Raw genomic sequence first — 14606 nt, 5'->3', positions numbered from 1 at the left:
TTTTCACTTTCTGTTTTTTTTTTTTTTTTTTTTTTTTTAATAAACTCCCACATCCCACAGCACCTTCCCTCCCTCCTTCCTCCCTCCCTCCTCCTCCTCCTCGGCCCCTCCGCGCCTCCCTTTCACTTCCTGCGGCCGAGCGGATGGCGGCGGCCCCGCGTGTCGCCCGGCGCCGCCTCAGCGCTCCCTCCCGCCCGGCCCGGTAGCGGCGGCCGCTTCCCGCCGCCCCGCAGCCTCCTCGGTGCCGGGCGGGCGGGCGTCAAAACCGCCGGGAGCGGAGCCGAGCCATGGGCGAGCGGCGGGACGAGGCGGCCGCCGGCGGGACGGGTGAGCGCGGGGACGGGGGGCGGGGGGGGGGGGGCCGGGATGCGCCCCGCGGGCTGGGCGGAGGAAGGCGGCGAAAATGCCCGTTGTGCCCCGGCTTCTCCTCGGTGCGGCTTCCCGGTGGCTGCCGAGTTAAGAGGCTGGGGAGGCGGCGGGGTCTGGCCCGGGGTTTTGGGGGGGGGGGGGGGGGGCTGCAGGCCTGCGCTGCGGCGGGGGGCGGCAGCGCGGAAAGAGCCGCCGAGGTTTGCCCTGCATCGGAGCAAAATTAAACCCCAAACCACCCCCCCCCCAAAAAAAAAAAAAAAAAAAAAAAAACCACAGAAAACCACGTCTAAGGAAAGCTGCCTGGCCCAGAAGAGGCGCCAGCTTGGCGGTTCGGCCCTGCTCGTGCCTGCCGGTCAGTGCGCTGCGCCGCGAGGTGCAGGCCGGAGCGGCGGCGTTTTCCCCCGGCGATGAGGTCTTATCCCCCCAGCGACAAGGTTTTTCCCCCCCGGCCATGAGGTTTTTTTTCCCCCCAGCGACGGGGAATTTTTTTCCCCCCCAGCAGCGTGCTGGCAGGCGCCTCGGGGTCGTGGGTATCTCCTCAGGACGCTTCCCCCTGGACGGGGAGGCGATTTCAGGTCTGCAGCGCTTCTTCGGTGAAGTCCAGGAGTTTCCAGTCCATCCCTGGAAGAGAAAAAAAAAAACCACCGCCACCAACAAAAATATGTTAAAACAGTGTTTTCGGTCTCACAGAAATTGCTGTTTTCCCACTGAAAAATCAGTTTGCGCCAAAATCCACTGCCTCGAGAAGAAGAGGTGTAAGTACCTCCTAAGGCTAGAGATGGTGCTACCTGGTCCTGGAATTAGTCTTTGGCACCAATTTGGGCTATTTTTGGCATTCCTGTTAAGCCCAGCCCAAGCATTTTTGTCCGTAGCAAGTGTTTCCAGTCCCCCAACACTCTCAACACACCTGAGCTTCAACGTCCTACCAGACTTTGAGCTGTGTTGGCACAACTCTTCATGGAGCTGTGCAGTGGACCGGATTGCTAAACTTACCCGGATTAAAAATAACCTCTTTTACATGATTTCTTTTTTTTTTCTCTCTGCTGCGGTTTGCTGATTTTGTTCATTACACGGCCCCAGCTGTACCAGCAAGGGAAGGGAACAAGTGTCGGTGCAAGAGCTTGCGTAGATCAGCATGGCCACCAGGAGAAGTGTCTACGGGATTATAGCTTTGGTGGAACTGCACCAATATTATTACATGAAATACGCGTGTTAGTACTTTGTTAAAACACAGCAACTGATCATTAACACAAATTCGGGAGAAGAAAGTGAAACATTTGTCTTTTTTGGCAAGTGCTGTTTTGGCACCATTTGGCTCTCTTTTTGACGGTGAAATAGTTACCCTCCGGTTTTGGTGGGATGTTTAGCGTTTGCGTGTGTGCAGGGGGATTTCAGTATTTCATGGCTTCAGTTCCATTTTTACTTGAAACTCTAAGCACGTCTTGGTGCTATTGGTAATTTCCATAGCCAGAGAGTCCCTACGGCAGCTTCACTGCTGTATCAAGCAGAACAAGAAACTGGGGGAAAGAGAGTCAACACTAAAATGAGAGCATCTGTAATGAGAGCAAAAGTAATGAATGCCACAGAACAAACCTAAGGAACGTTATTAAGCTTTTCAGCTTGCTTACAAGCAAAAAGGATAAGTAACTGCTGATCTGGATGAGTGGAGCTGCTGTTTTTCAGCTCTTTTCAGGTAGGATAAGTGTACATCCAGTTTCTCCAGCCACAGACAATTTTTTCTTTTCCCAAATGGAAAATATGTGGGAAGGCTCAGCATTGACAAGGTTGTTTTTAACGTGTGAAATGTTGCTGTTTCTCTGACAAGGCTGCTTGTGTGCTAGGAAATCTTAGACATTGCTGCAGTACATGTGCGGTCGGCTTTACACTGTGTGCGCTTTAGATCCAGGACTTTCCCAACATCGATTTACGGGGTCGGCACAGCACTGTGGGGCTGGGGTCCTGGGAAACAGCGGGTAACTCTGGCTCGTGTGGCGGATTCTCTCTTTGGGGGCTGTGTGGTTGATCTCTGTGTGTGAGTTTCAGTGTAGAGTCTGTGGGCTGCATTTAAGGCATCTGTGCAATGTAACCTAAGAAAGGCAAACTTGTTAGTTGGTTTTTAGTTGTAGAGCTGGAGTGCTCTCTCCTGCAAGGTCAAAACGCAGAAAGCCTGACTGTCTCAGTCCATCACGGCTTCTGCGCTAGCATGGAGAATCGATTGGCTGGCTTGTTCTGCAAAGAAAGAGGCATCTTTAATTGTCTAAGTGCTAAAATATCTGGAATGGTGCTAGATTTGGGAAGAGTCAATGCAGATGCCTGCAGTTAAGTGAACCCACATCAAGCGGCAGCCTGTTTCAAGCTGATAGAAGAGGGGAGCCTTGGCAGGACAGAGAAAACGCGTTTGGTACAAGCGCTTTGAAGAGCATCTGCTGAGATGAAAGGCAACGACAACTGCTTGTGCAATGAATTAACACAGGAAAACTTGTAATAACCAAATCTACAATTACTTGAGCCGCTGAAGATAACGGGAGGGAAGTGATAAAATCACAGAGGTATTGGCTGGAAGGGTTCCCTGGAGTAGGACTCCTGCTCCCAGGAGATTTTCACCAATACCAAACTAGTTTTGTCCAGCCAAGGATGGAGACCCCCACCTCTCTGTGGCCTGTACCAAGGCTGCATGACCCTCCTGGGGAAAAAGTTCTCCTGATGTCCAGTCTGAACCTCCCAAGCTGCAGGTTGTGGTGTTCTGCTCATTTTACCACCTGCCACTGCCAGGAAGAGTGGCTCCATCGTCTTTGTGACTCCCCCTCAAGGAGATGTGGGCTTCACTTAGATCTCTCCAGCCTTTTCTTCCCCAGACTAAACAGCCCCGCTTGCTTCATTTCTCCTCAAACATGTCTTACATGGTCATGTTGGGGCTGCTTTCTTTGGGTAGGATTGTGGCCAAAAGGTGATCTAAATAAATATTGTCAGTCCCTAATGCCAAGATGAAAAGCATTACAAAAGATCCCGCAGCCTAGAGCTCTGCATTCCTGGGCTACCTGATCCCAGAGGTAATTTAAAATACAGTCCAGCATCTGTGTTTTCTAGCTTAGCAGCAATCACTGTGTCTCACTATGAAAGCATGTTTTAAATATATCAAACCAGGAGTTTCAAAAGATGCTTTCCCCAAAAGAAGACGTAATCCTCAGGTTTAAGGACAAAGGTGTTGGTTTAGGAGAAGGGAGCTGCATCTGCCTGCCCATTCTTTTTGGCTAATTGCAAAGGTTGAAGAGCTCTGCCTCCCCTAAATTCCCCCCTGCCCCAACAATTTGAGTGCTCATTTCTTCTCAGGGAAAATAGCTCCACGGTTAAGAGAGCTCCTGAATCTCCATACAGGCTGACCGCTCTCTTCCTGAGAGTATGAGGAAACATCCATTGCAGAGAGGTGGTTTGTAGTTATCTGTTACGATGATTTATTTGCAGGGGACCTGTAGCAGTTGCAGGATAAATGATTTTATCAAGTCAGTTGCTGGCCTTAACCCGTGAAAGCACCACATAGAATAGGAGATGCTTCCTACCATGGTCACTCTGATGTGGCAGCACACGTCCATTATCTGGTGTAGACCTGATGCTGTGCAAGTTGACCTAGGGATAAAACCTTGTGCTGATTTAATGGGTTGTCTTAGCTCAGGCCAGAGATCCTTCTTGACCAGTTTCGTGACTCCAGAAGCGGCTGTGTGTGCACAGGGCAGGCATACAGTGCTATTTCCCCCGAGTGCTCATGCACGCTGCAAAGGATTGTGGCACAGGGACCTCCAGAGAAAGAGCTGGAATCAGTATGCTTAATAACCCTCAACACGATCCCCTCGCAAACCTGTCCAGATGAACCCATCTGCACCATCCTGTGGTGAGACCTTCAGGAAACGCTGCTTGTTATTAGAGCCCCTCCTGCCTTTAGCAGACTGCCCATGGTACACTCAGTGCCCCCTCTTCCATCCCTGGTGGGCAGCTACTTCCCCTTTCATTTGCCAGCAGACTCGCTCCTGATTTCTCCAGATGGGCTCCTCCATCAACCCAGTTCAAGCCAGAGGTCCTGTTTTGGCTATCCCATGAGCACAGACCTACTCTGGTAGCCTGTCCCATGCCCAGCATCTGCCCAGGTACATGTTACGTCCTGTCCAAGCTGTGCTGGCTGTGTTGGTACATAGTTTAGTTGAGATCTGTCACCGCATGGCAGGTTCGCTCAACTTTGCTCAGTGGTAGCCCTACAAATAAAAGGTTAGAAAAGTTATCAGCATCTCCAAGTGGAAAGGATGGGAAGGAGAATGGTGAGAAAGCAAAAGAGAAGGAGGCTGGGTAATAGCAAAGGCTAAAAGTAATGGTAGCAGTAATGGTAGCAAGAAGGGACACTTCAATGGAGGAGAGTCTATTTTGAGACTGAAGGGCTTCGAAGAACCCACACTAAAACACAAGAAAACCCTGATAGACTTGAGTATGCCAAAGCAAATGATTTCCTGGTGTGCGAGCGCAGTTGTCTTGCTTTCAGAAGTGCCTTGGTGCCACAGCTGCACCGCACTGCCCGCACCAAGCTCCCCGGTGCAGGGCACCTGCCCCATAGCGAGGAACTAGCTCACTGCGCTGCACGGAGCCATCGCTGGGCTCTGCACTGGGCAACCAATTTGCAAGTCTGTCTAATATCAGTTAGCCTTGGTAGCGGTCTGTGCTGAATCTCCTTGCCTGATTGCTCCTGGCGAGTAAACGTAAGCCAGATTTGCATTATGTCAATAACTAGAAATATTTTATACAAGGCTGATAGTACCAAGGCATCTTCCATGGTCAACATGTCGTAGACGTTGACAGCTTCGTAGGCATGACTCATTCCTGATCCTAGACGTTTGTGGGAAATGCTGTGTTTGGTAACCTGAGTGCCTGAATGTGGTGCCAGTGATACCTCATACCAATGACGGGACCAAGCCAGAAACATTGGGGAACTCCTGGTCAAAGAGGGACAAGATAGAGAAGGGCTGTGGGAAGACACCATGCAGGAGCAGCCACTCCAAGACAGGTTGAAAGCCTGGGAGGTGAGCAGTGTGGCTGCGTCTGGTCTACGTTAGCCAACGTGGTGGCAAACTTCGGGTGATTTGACATTATTCAAGTGCCTGTGCCAAGCGCTTGAGATGGAAAAAAGAAGGAAAAAAATCCTATTCCTTCTACAAGTTTGTACTAGTAAATTGTTCAAAAGCCATTTGTTGTGCTCCTGGGTTGGCTTTGGAAGTCCATGCATGGTGGGGCCACCTGGAGGTCGTATGAAGATAGCTGAGCCAAAGGACGATCCTCTTCTTGGGCCTGGTTTGGCCCTGCTGATTTACATCCAGCGCCAGCGGAAACCAAAACTGGGAGCGCACGAGCCGGTGTCCGCTCTTAGGGCACGTCTGCTCCGGCTGCCTTCTGCTGAACACTCTGCAGAACACCGAGACACGCTGAGACGTTTGCTGGCATGGTGGAGGAGGAAAGGTTAAGGAGCTGGCTTCGTTTAGTCTAGAAAAGCCCCAGAGGAGGAAGGAGCGTGAGAGCAGCTTTCCAAGAAACGCTCGTGGAGAGAGGACAGCTTTGCAAGCCGCAGAGATCGGCCTTCGTTGCACACCGGCGTCGATAGCTGCGAAGACGACTTCTCCTTTGGTGCCGGAGAAGAAGATCGCCTGGCCGCGCATCCCCTCCTGGAGGGTTTTGGAGCGTGGATAACGGCCGCTGCAGCTCCCCGTGGGCCGGGCTGGCTCCTCGAGGTCTGCTGCGGCCCTCGGCCGCGCTGCCCGCCAGCCCCGCTCGCCGACGGTGCCACCACGACGGTGCCGCCGCCGCCGTGGGTGCCGGCGTGGCATGGCCAGGCTGCTCGGAGGGAAACGGCCACTTTCGCTTTTGCTTCTCTTTCAAGCACTTTCGCTTTCACCCCAGAGCCTGCAACAGCCTCGCGCTCCCCTGGGGACCTGCAGATCGAGGATGCCCGGGTTTTGCGTGTGTTCCTGTGGCTCTTCCTTAGCTGAGGGAGCCTCTCGAATCTGAAAGAGGAGAAGGGGGTGGCAGCGAGCTGCCGGGCTGGGTGACACACTCTGTGACTCTTTCGTCTCGTGTATTTATGTATTACTCTGGGAACTTTTTCTTTCTTTTTTTTTTTTCTTCCCTTTTAGGCTTTCTGTCATTTTCACACTGCAGCTGATCTTTTAGGGAACACAAGGAGCGAATGTTTGAGGTATCATCTGCAAGATTGCTGTTTTTAACGCATTTCCAAAAGCTTCCCAGCCTTTTTTTTTTTTTTTTTTTTTTTTTTTTTTTTAAGCCCTTTGGTTTTTAACCCCGAAAGGTACTGAACATCCAAAGCTTTTGCTGGCTTTAGCTCACCACACCCTCAATGTGTTTTACTCCCTTTGGGACTTTTAACCCTATAATCTTTCTTTGGAAACTCAGTGCCTCACATGTACATTGTGGAAACACAACTGGCTTCCAGCTCACACATTTGGACATGGTCTTTCCCGTGCTCTAAGCCCCTAAATTTGTCGATGATGCAGTTGCAAGGCACTGTTATTCGGAAGAGCAGAATATCGTACCTAGAAAAATGAGATGTTTTAGAGCAGTAGCTATGAAATTAGATAGTGCCATTTGCAGTCCTATGTTTTTGAGACATATGAACAAGAATCTCCACTAAAAATCACTGCCGTGTCATATGGAGATATTTGGAAGTAAATAGCATTTGGTCACTTGCAGATGACACTGAGCAACCGGTGTGATATGGCTGGGAAAAGGGCAAATGCAAGAAAAACCCAGGGCAGGTCCTCCGGTGTCGTCGTCTCAGCTGGCCTCACTGCTTGCAGGAAGCAGGAACTGACCCTGGACCAGGAGCAAAAAGGTCCCTCTCCGGGGGAGAGAAAGCACTAAGAATACTGAGATATATCAGGAAGACTTCTTTGGGTTTTTTTTTTCCACAATTTTCTGCCCTCGAGAACCAAGCTATGTTGACCTGCTTTTGTACAGCTCCTGCCTAACGATTACAGAGGCATCACCTGCGAGCGGGACGTTTAGAAAGCAAATACAAAAAGGCATAAAAGACTTCCGTTCCCCAGAGCGAGGTTGAGAGAGGCAAAAGCACTTTTGAAGATGCTTCCACTTCCCATTCCTGTCTGTCCTCTAACTTTTTCTGAGAATCATTTTTAAACTTGCTTTTAGACTGTTTCCTTCTGCCTTTTTGCCTCATCCAGATTTGCCCTTTGCTCGACAAAAAAAAAAAAAACAGACGCTGTCTCCCTTCCCCTGTTAAGTCCAATAGTGCAGACTTGCTGCACTGGTTTTTAGTGGTGTAGCTAAATGCATTAAATACACACGATTCAAACTGTTCCCCCCCATTTTTGTATTACATCCTTTTTTGGCCTCAAGTAATTTGAGAGGAATAGCAAGATTTATGGCATGGGGAATTTTTCTGTCTTTTTAATTAAGGGGAAAAAAAACAGAAACTTAGCCTTAGCCTTAAAAATAGGAGTCAAAACCCCAAAGAGGTTGCAGGGCAGCATCTCATGCTGCCTTACTTCTCACCAAAGTAAGGTGGGCCTCTCCGTTCAGGAGGCAGTAGTGAGAACGTAACTGTTTGTCTTCAAAATCTCTGTGAGGTTTTCCTTGGAGAGCAGAGCTCAAAACCTGTTCTTCAGGTGGGATTTGGAGGTTCCACAGTTCTTTCCTTGTTTTAAGTTCACAAGGTCATAAAAATAGCACTTTTAAGTGAGTCTGTACTGCAAACCCTGTTTGAGGTTTGAAACTGCATGAGTCATCACCAATTATAAAGGTTTGAAAACCTGCAAGAGAGACCAAGCCCAGGATTTCCTGTATTTCTAAGTGGCTGCTTTTCTGAAATACCTGGATTTTAGCACCTGTAAAAGCACAGATACTGTGGAGTTTTCTTTTGTTTCTGGTCTCATTTGTAGTGTGCAAAGTGCTTTGGCATCTCTTCTTGTTGGGTGGCGTCTCATGGGAATGATTTCCTTAGGAGATGCCTGGGCAGAGCATGATCTTTGGGAAAGCTCTACTCATACTGTAGTGATGCCAGTGCTGAAGACACCAAGCATGGAGTAGCAGCGTGCACTTGTCCCTCTTGATGGTGCTTTGCACCTCCTTGGAGCAGCTGGTCACAACTGCATAAGACTTTGAAGGAAGGCTTGCACTGAAGGCCACATTCACTCAGGACCTGAAGATTTTTATAGTCAAGCAGGTAAACCAAGAGACTTGTCTGTCCATGCACCGGGATTTTCCCTGTGTGCAGATACCAACTCTTGCACCCTATAAGAGAGCTCAACAAAGTTGAGTCACTTTTTAGCACACGGGAGAACTCTGGCCTGCTGAGAAAGCACAAAGTTAGTTTACGACCAGGTCTTGCTTTTAGAGATCGTTAAGAATTTCCTTTTCTCCTTTTGCATGGGAAGAGCTCCAAAGCTGTCTAGCAGAATTGGAGGGCACTTGGCTGGGACACAAAGGGGGCTCTTCTGTCTTGTTAGAGAGAGTGAAGAGAAAGCAATGGCTAGAGATGACTCCTGAAGCTTACTGGCAAATGGGGAGCTCATGTTCCTCCTTCCTGAGGGCAATTTAACTCACAGGTGAAGTCTCATGGGTTGTATGGATGGAGACGAGCCATTGGAGACTTACCGGTGGGAGCCGCAGAGGAGCTAGATCAGCTCCATGGAGATCTGGGCTTGCTAGATGAGGCCCGTGTGCAGTGAGTCACATTCAGCTGCCACCCGGCTCCGCTGAGGCCTCGTGCCAATGTGGGTATGTTCAGAGTTAATATTTGCAGCTGCTTACTGCTTTCCTCCTCCAGGTTTGCATCCGGAGTCAGAAGAGTCGAGTTCCCTTTTGCAGAAAGCGGTTTCGGTGCTGCAGAGCTCCTACCTGGACTATACATCTCGGGACAGTTTTCAATACAGCCAAGCAATTCTGGTGGAAAACGATGTTTTTCTAAACGAGGTGAGGCCTGTGGGAGAGCGGGGCGTTGCTGGCAGCTCAGGAGGGGCATAGGGTCCCACTGTGGGGCTGCTGGATTCTCTAAACTCTGGTTTATTGGCAGATCTTTGTGTCTTTCCTTTCAGCATGCGGCTGATCTGCCTGTCTCATTGGGGCTCTCTTTACAGTTCCTGAATGGGGAAAGCCTTTTCTTTGCTTTCTTGCTTTTCTTCCTTCCCAAACTGATGAGGAACAAATGGTCAATGCAGCCAACGTTGCCAGAGTTCATCAGCAGATGCTGCTGGGGTGGAGCAGGCCTTCAGGGGCAGGTTGAAGTGCAGGTTTCCTATCTGGCAGGGGAACTTTAATGGCATTTTATGTCAAGCCTGAGCTCTGCTGATTCGCAGCTGGGCAGGTTTCCGCATGGTGTTTCTCTGCCTCCCCTCACCCTGTGCAGGCCCCAGTTTTGACCCCAAGTTTCCCTTTCTCCAGCTGGACGGGACATGTATGGAACCACTTTTAAAACTCCTCCTTACCTCCAGTGCTGTTGTCATTGGTATGGAAGACAGGCCATCTCCTCCGAGGACCGGAGCAGTCTCAACAAGTCTACTTGTTGTCGTGAATTAAGCAGTGCTTAGAAATCTTGGCTGCTTAGGCCTGGGATAGTCGCTGCAGAGCTGGATAAAAAACCTATCCTTTTTTTCATTGTATCATGGAACTCAGGGCTGGGAATGCACAAATCAAGTTATTTGTTGATTTGTTTGTGACTTTTAAGGTCAAAATAGGACTGAACATCTCTACAAGTCATTGAACCTGAAGAAGCAGTGATGAGACTATTGTTTTCTTATCTTTTAACCCCATTTAAAAAACTCATGCTTCCACAATTTCACTTCTTTAATTAAAGCCCCCCAAACAAACTCAGCTTTAATTACTTCTGGTTACTGCTTGCAGCACACTTTCATGTCTTCAGAGGAGCTGGATGGTGCATGAACCATTTGCAAGGGACAGAGGCGATTTTTCTCCTCACAGGCTGCAACCACCGACAAGCAGGCAGGATGGTCTAGGTGGACTCCAGCCTGGCAGGGGACATGCAGAAAGACACATGGATCGGGATCCCTGTGGTGGGAGGCTGGATATACGTGTGCATGGGGAAGAGAATGATGTGTGGGCACCTGGACTGGCTGTATTAGTATCCAGCTGCCCCATAGCGACCACAGCTGAGGGTATGTGGGACGTGCTGTCTACATGCTATGTGTTCCCCGTAGCAGCTTGATCGCTTGGCTCTGGCTTGAACAGACTAGAACACAGTGTCCTTGTGTCTTCTGCAGCTCAAAGCTTTTGCCCAGGCCAAGGAAGCTGCCGGCTACCGCCGGGAGGAGCTGGAGGAGACCTTTGCATTTCTCCTGTTTGACAACGAAGAAGAGGTAACCTGAAACATCTTTTCAACTCGACAAGGTTGATGCCAAGTGCACGTGGGCTCCTTCCCACTGAAGCCCAGCAGCTCTGTTGACAAAAGCGCCCTGGCTCTTTGTACCTCAGTTGTCAGTGCGATTGCTGCTGCAGAAATAGTCCAGAGCAGGCTGTGAAAGTGACTCCTGGGGGGTTTCAGTGGTGGATCTTATTTTGGATCTCTCTAATTGATTACTGTTATTTGAGGCCTGGCTGTCTCTTTTGCCCTCTGCAGGGAGACAAAAGAAGCTTTTCTTTTTCCCAGTGGATTTGCAGGCAAGTATAGGCAGGTGAAACCTTTCAGGTACGCTTAGGAGGGGAAAAAACCTTTGTGACAGAAGGCAGGAGTTTATCAGGTGGTTTTGGACAAGGTCCCTTGGTTTTGCCATCTACATGGAGAAGGAGTCTGACACAGCTAATGAGAAGTAGTTATTCTTGGCCATTTTTTGTGAGGATGCTTTTAATTTTCTGGAAGGAGTTTGTCTGCACAGGGATGATCAGAGAATCAGGGAGACTAATGGGAATTCACTTTTAACATGAATTAATGATACCGTGTTAAATCACTGCAGTGATAGTTTTGTTTAGGGTGAGGATGGCCTGAATGCAGTTTAGTTCTGCTCATTTGGAATTGGCACCGAAGTAAACCGCTTTCAGTATCTGTTTGGAGTGGGAATCGTCCCACTTCATTTTAGCTGTTTGAAAGTTAGCACAGTCTGTGCCAGCTGGCTCAGCTCCTCGTATAGTGCTAGGAAAGAGGGAGCTCTCCAGAGAGCAGTTTGGCCAGGCCTAACGAGAGGCATGCAAAATCCTTGGGCTAAATCCGTCTCCGGAGGTACCTCTCTTTCTCTGCTATTCAGAGGAGTCTTAATTGGCTAATCTAAACTTGACACTTGTTAAAGTGTCAAAAAATTAGATGAGGTGAATGCTGTATGTTTTTTATAAAAGGACTGAGTGCAGTTTGGCTGACTCAGTTTTATTTTTCACCCATAATGAATTCATATTAACTTCTCCTATTGTCACTCTTTGGCCAAGATCCTGAAGGTCTTCACATGCTTAGATTAATCCACTTTGGAAGTGGATTAAATCAAACCCAGGGAGACACCCTCAAGGCAGAATAATTGTGTCCATGTAGGAGTGAGCATGGGGTAGAAAGTGCACTTTACATTCATGCCAGGCCCTTTGCATTTATTTTTCCATGAATTCCCCATGCAGATAAAGCAAGTGCAAAGTCCAGCCTTGCACTTGCAATGATCTCTGGAGATGATATTTTTTTCCAGATTTTCCTAGCTTTTCTCCCTGTCCCACAAATGTAGAAAATGCTTCTGTTTCCACAGTGGTTATTGTAACAACACTTGATAAGTAGATCTCAGTATTTAGTTTGTGAAACCACCGGTTTTCTTTCTGTTGGCTTCAGTGGGTATTGAATTCAGTTGTGTTTGTACTATGGGATTGACTGGCAACACGTAAGTGTTGAAAGTATTTTGCCAGTTGTGCTACAGATTTCAGTAACTGTGTTCCTTATTTTTGAAAATAGATGGTAAAAGAGTCTGTCTCTTGTTTTGAAGGCAAAAGAGGTTTGTGAGACAGGCCTCCGCATAAACACCAGTTCTATTTCCGTGCTTGGTGACCCAGCAAAAGGTAAGATTTCCATTCACAGGACCAAGAGGCCTGTTCACTGCTGTGGGGGCGTTGCCTCCTTTTAAAAAAAAAAAGCAAAAGCCAAAGCCCAGACAAATTCCTGCTACTGCTTTGTTATTAGCAGGAAAAATCCACAGAGACACCTGTATTTTTCACATTTGAAGTTGCATTTGGATCAAGCAAACAACGGTGTTTTCCTCCTGCCTGCTCATCCAGAGCAGGGTGGGATCTTCCCAAGGGAACATGTCATATCTTCTCTTCTCCATTTCAGGTTTTTTCTCTCTGTTACCGAAGTGGCTTTTTGGCACCTCTCCCCACCAGTTTGCTCCTCAGACTCCCTTTGCTGAGCTTTTGCCAGCAGTCCTGTTATTAATCGGAGCCAGTCGTGATATACCAAAGCCCTTTATGGTCTGTGCTTGCTCCTTGTTCCTTGCTCCAAGAGCTGAGGCCTCAAGTCTATGAAGACACGCAGCACAGCACATATTACTCAAAGAAATCGTTTTGTCAGGAGCAGAGCCTCTCGCAGTGCTTGTCCGGGAGGTCTTTGCAGGCCTAGACACCTATTTACTTAACAGCGAATGCAAAATGAAGCAAGAGTGCAATTACTTACTCATTGTAAAATAGGATACTGACTGTATCTTAATCTCATCTGGGTCTAGATGAATATTACAGCCTGTATAACCAACTGCTGCTTTTCGTAGCCCTCCCCCTGCCCAACTAGGTTTGTTCCTCCTAGTCCACTTCTCTGCCCAACTTGCCTGCAGAAATAGAGCATGAATGAAAAAAAAAACTGCAGTAAATCCACATGTGACATGCTCTGAGCATGGAGAGAAGCTGGGGATAAGTCCAAATGGGCCATGTCACAGGGTAGAAGGTTTGCGTTGGCGCCTGGGACACAGAAGGGCGATACTTCTAGTCAGACCCCCAAGTCCTTTACCAGATCTTCCTTTTAGAGACGAGCCCTTGCTTGGTGCATTTTCATGCTTCACAGGGGTGCAAGCAAGACTGACTCCTCCTGGGCCGTTTTCCCCAGGAGAAACCCAAAGTGTTTTCTCACTCCTTTCCTCAAGCTAACCCTGGAACAGATAATTCTGCACCATGCCAGCGGTCAAAAACAGGATAAGAGCCAAAAAGAGTTTCACCCTCTTCAAGTACCGGTGCCACTGTGGTTTGCAGCTGGGTGCTGGCTCTGCAGAGCATCCTGTTCGCATGAGGAATTTCCTCGTTACACGCTTTTCAGTGATCAGCATTACTAGACAGACCATGCATGTTATCTTGCATTGCTTTGTTTTCACAGGCGTTTACATTTCCAAGTATGCAGACTATCTTCATCCGAGACCCTGGTATCATGGAAAATCAGGCTATATTGTCATTTTTAAGCTAATTAAGGTAAAATACAAGTCTTTTTATTTTTACATGGAATGGCTTGCAAAGTCACTGTACAGTGCAGGCAGTTTTTAAGGACACTTTGGCACCATACCATAACTGTGAGGGGCAGGGTGTAAAATCAGCTCTTCTGAGAGTTCATTTTTGACTTTGGGGAAAAGGAGCATTCAGGGGTCTTCTAAAATACATCTCTGCCAACAGTTTGGTGTGTGAGTATATGCATGTATTTTTATTTTATTTTTGTAAATGTGCTGGCACAGGGAAAGGTCAAAGCAGTATGTGAGAATTACACTACCAGCTATACCTGCCCATCTCCAGGCTACGACTGTCACGTCGCCGTGAGCAGAAACAACATATCCTCAAAGACCAGCCACTTCCAGGCCTTTGAGCTGAGCCAGGTACGAGGTCTCGCAGGAGGACTCTGCAGACAACTTGCTTGTGGGCCATGGGGGAATAAAGTGCTGGGCGAGGTGCCTCGCTCACTCCTTACTGTGTTTTCTCATCTATACTTCCCTTCTCCCCCCAGTATTATGTGTATGAAGTGTCCGACAGCAGCATTGCAGAGCGCCCCAGGCAGATCTGCCCGTACATAGTCGTCGCCTGTCAGTACAGGGAGCCGAAGGGGATGCCTGTCTTAGCTAGAGAGAGCCTGTAAGCAACTTACTGTTGTTCTGAAATGCCCAGTCACTTTTGTGGGCTGGTTTCCCTTTCCCGCTGCTAAATATCCCTCTTTTTCTCCCTTTTCTTTAGACCTGAACTTAATCACAAAGGTAAGAGCATCTGGCAGTTGGTTTCGTTTTACAAATGCA

General features: G+C 48.5%; 1 protein-coding gene across 1 annotated transcript in view; it reads left to right on the top strand.

The window, feature by feature from the left end:
* The first annotated feature begins 259 nt into the window (after positions 1-259).
* Positions 260-14606, top strand: part of TASOR2 (transcription activation suppressor family member 2) — a 37680-nt gene continuing 23333 nt past the window's right edge. Inside the window, exons 1-8 of the mRNA XM_062579065.1 lie at positions 260-327; positions 9203-9348; positions 10653-10748; positions 12339-12411; positions 13709-13800; positions 14058-14195; positions 14324-14448; positions 14548-14567. Coding sequence (XP_062435049.1) covers positions 288-327; positions 9203-9348; positions 10653-10748; positions 12339-12411; positions 13709-13800; positions 14058-14195; positions 14324-14448; positions 14548-14567 — 730 coding nt within the window. The 5' untranslated portion in view covers positions 260-287. The remainder of the gene's footprint in view (positions 328-9202; positions 9349-10652; positions 10749-12338; positions 12412-13708; positions 13801-14057; positions 14196-14323; positions 14449-14547; positions 14568-14606) is intronic.

This window comes from Rhea pennata, chromosome 1, assembly GCF_028389875.1.
Source record: "Rhea pennata isolate bPtePen1 chromosome 1, bPtePen1.pri, whole genome shotgun sequence".
Taxonomy (NCBI): domain Eukaryota; kingdom Metazoa; phylum Chordata; class Aves; order Rheiformes; family Rheidae; genus Rhea; species Rhea pennata.
Note: the sequence above shows the minus strand (reverse complement) of the source record. Positions and strands in the feature narration are given on the sequence as shown.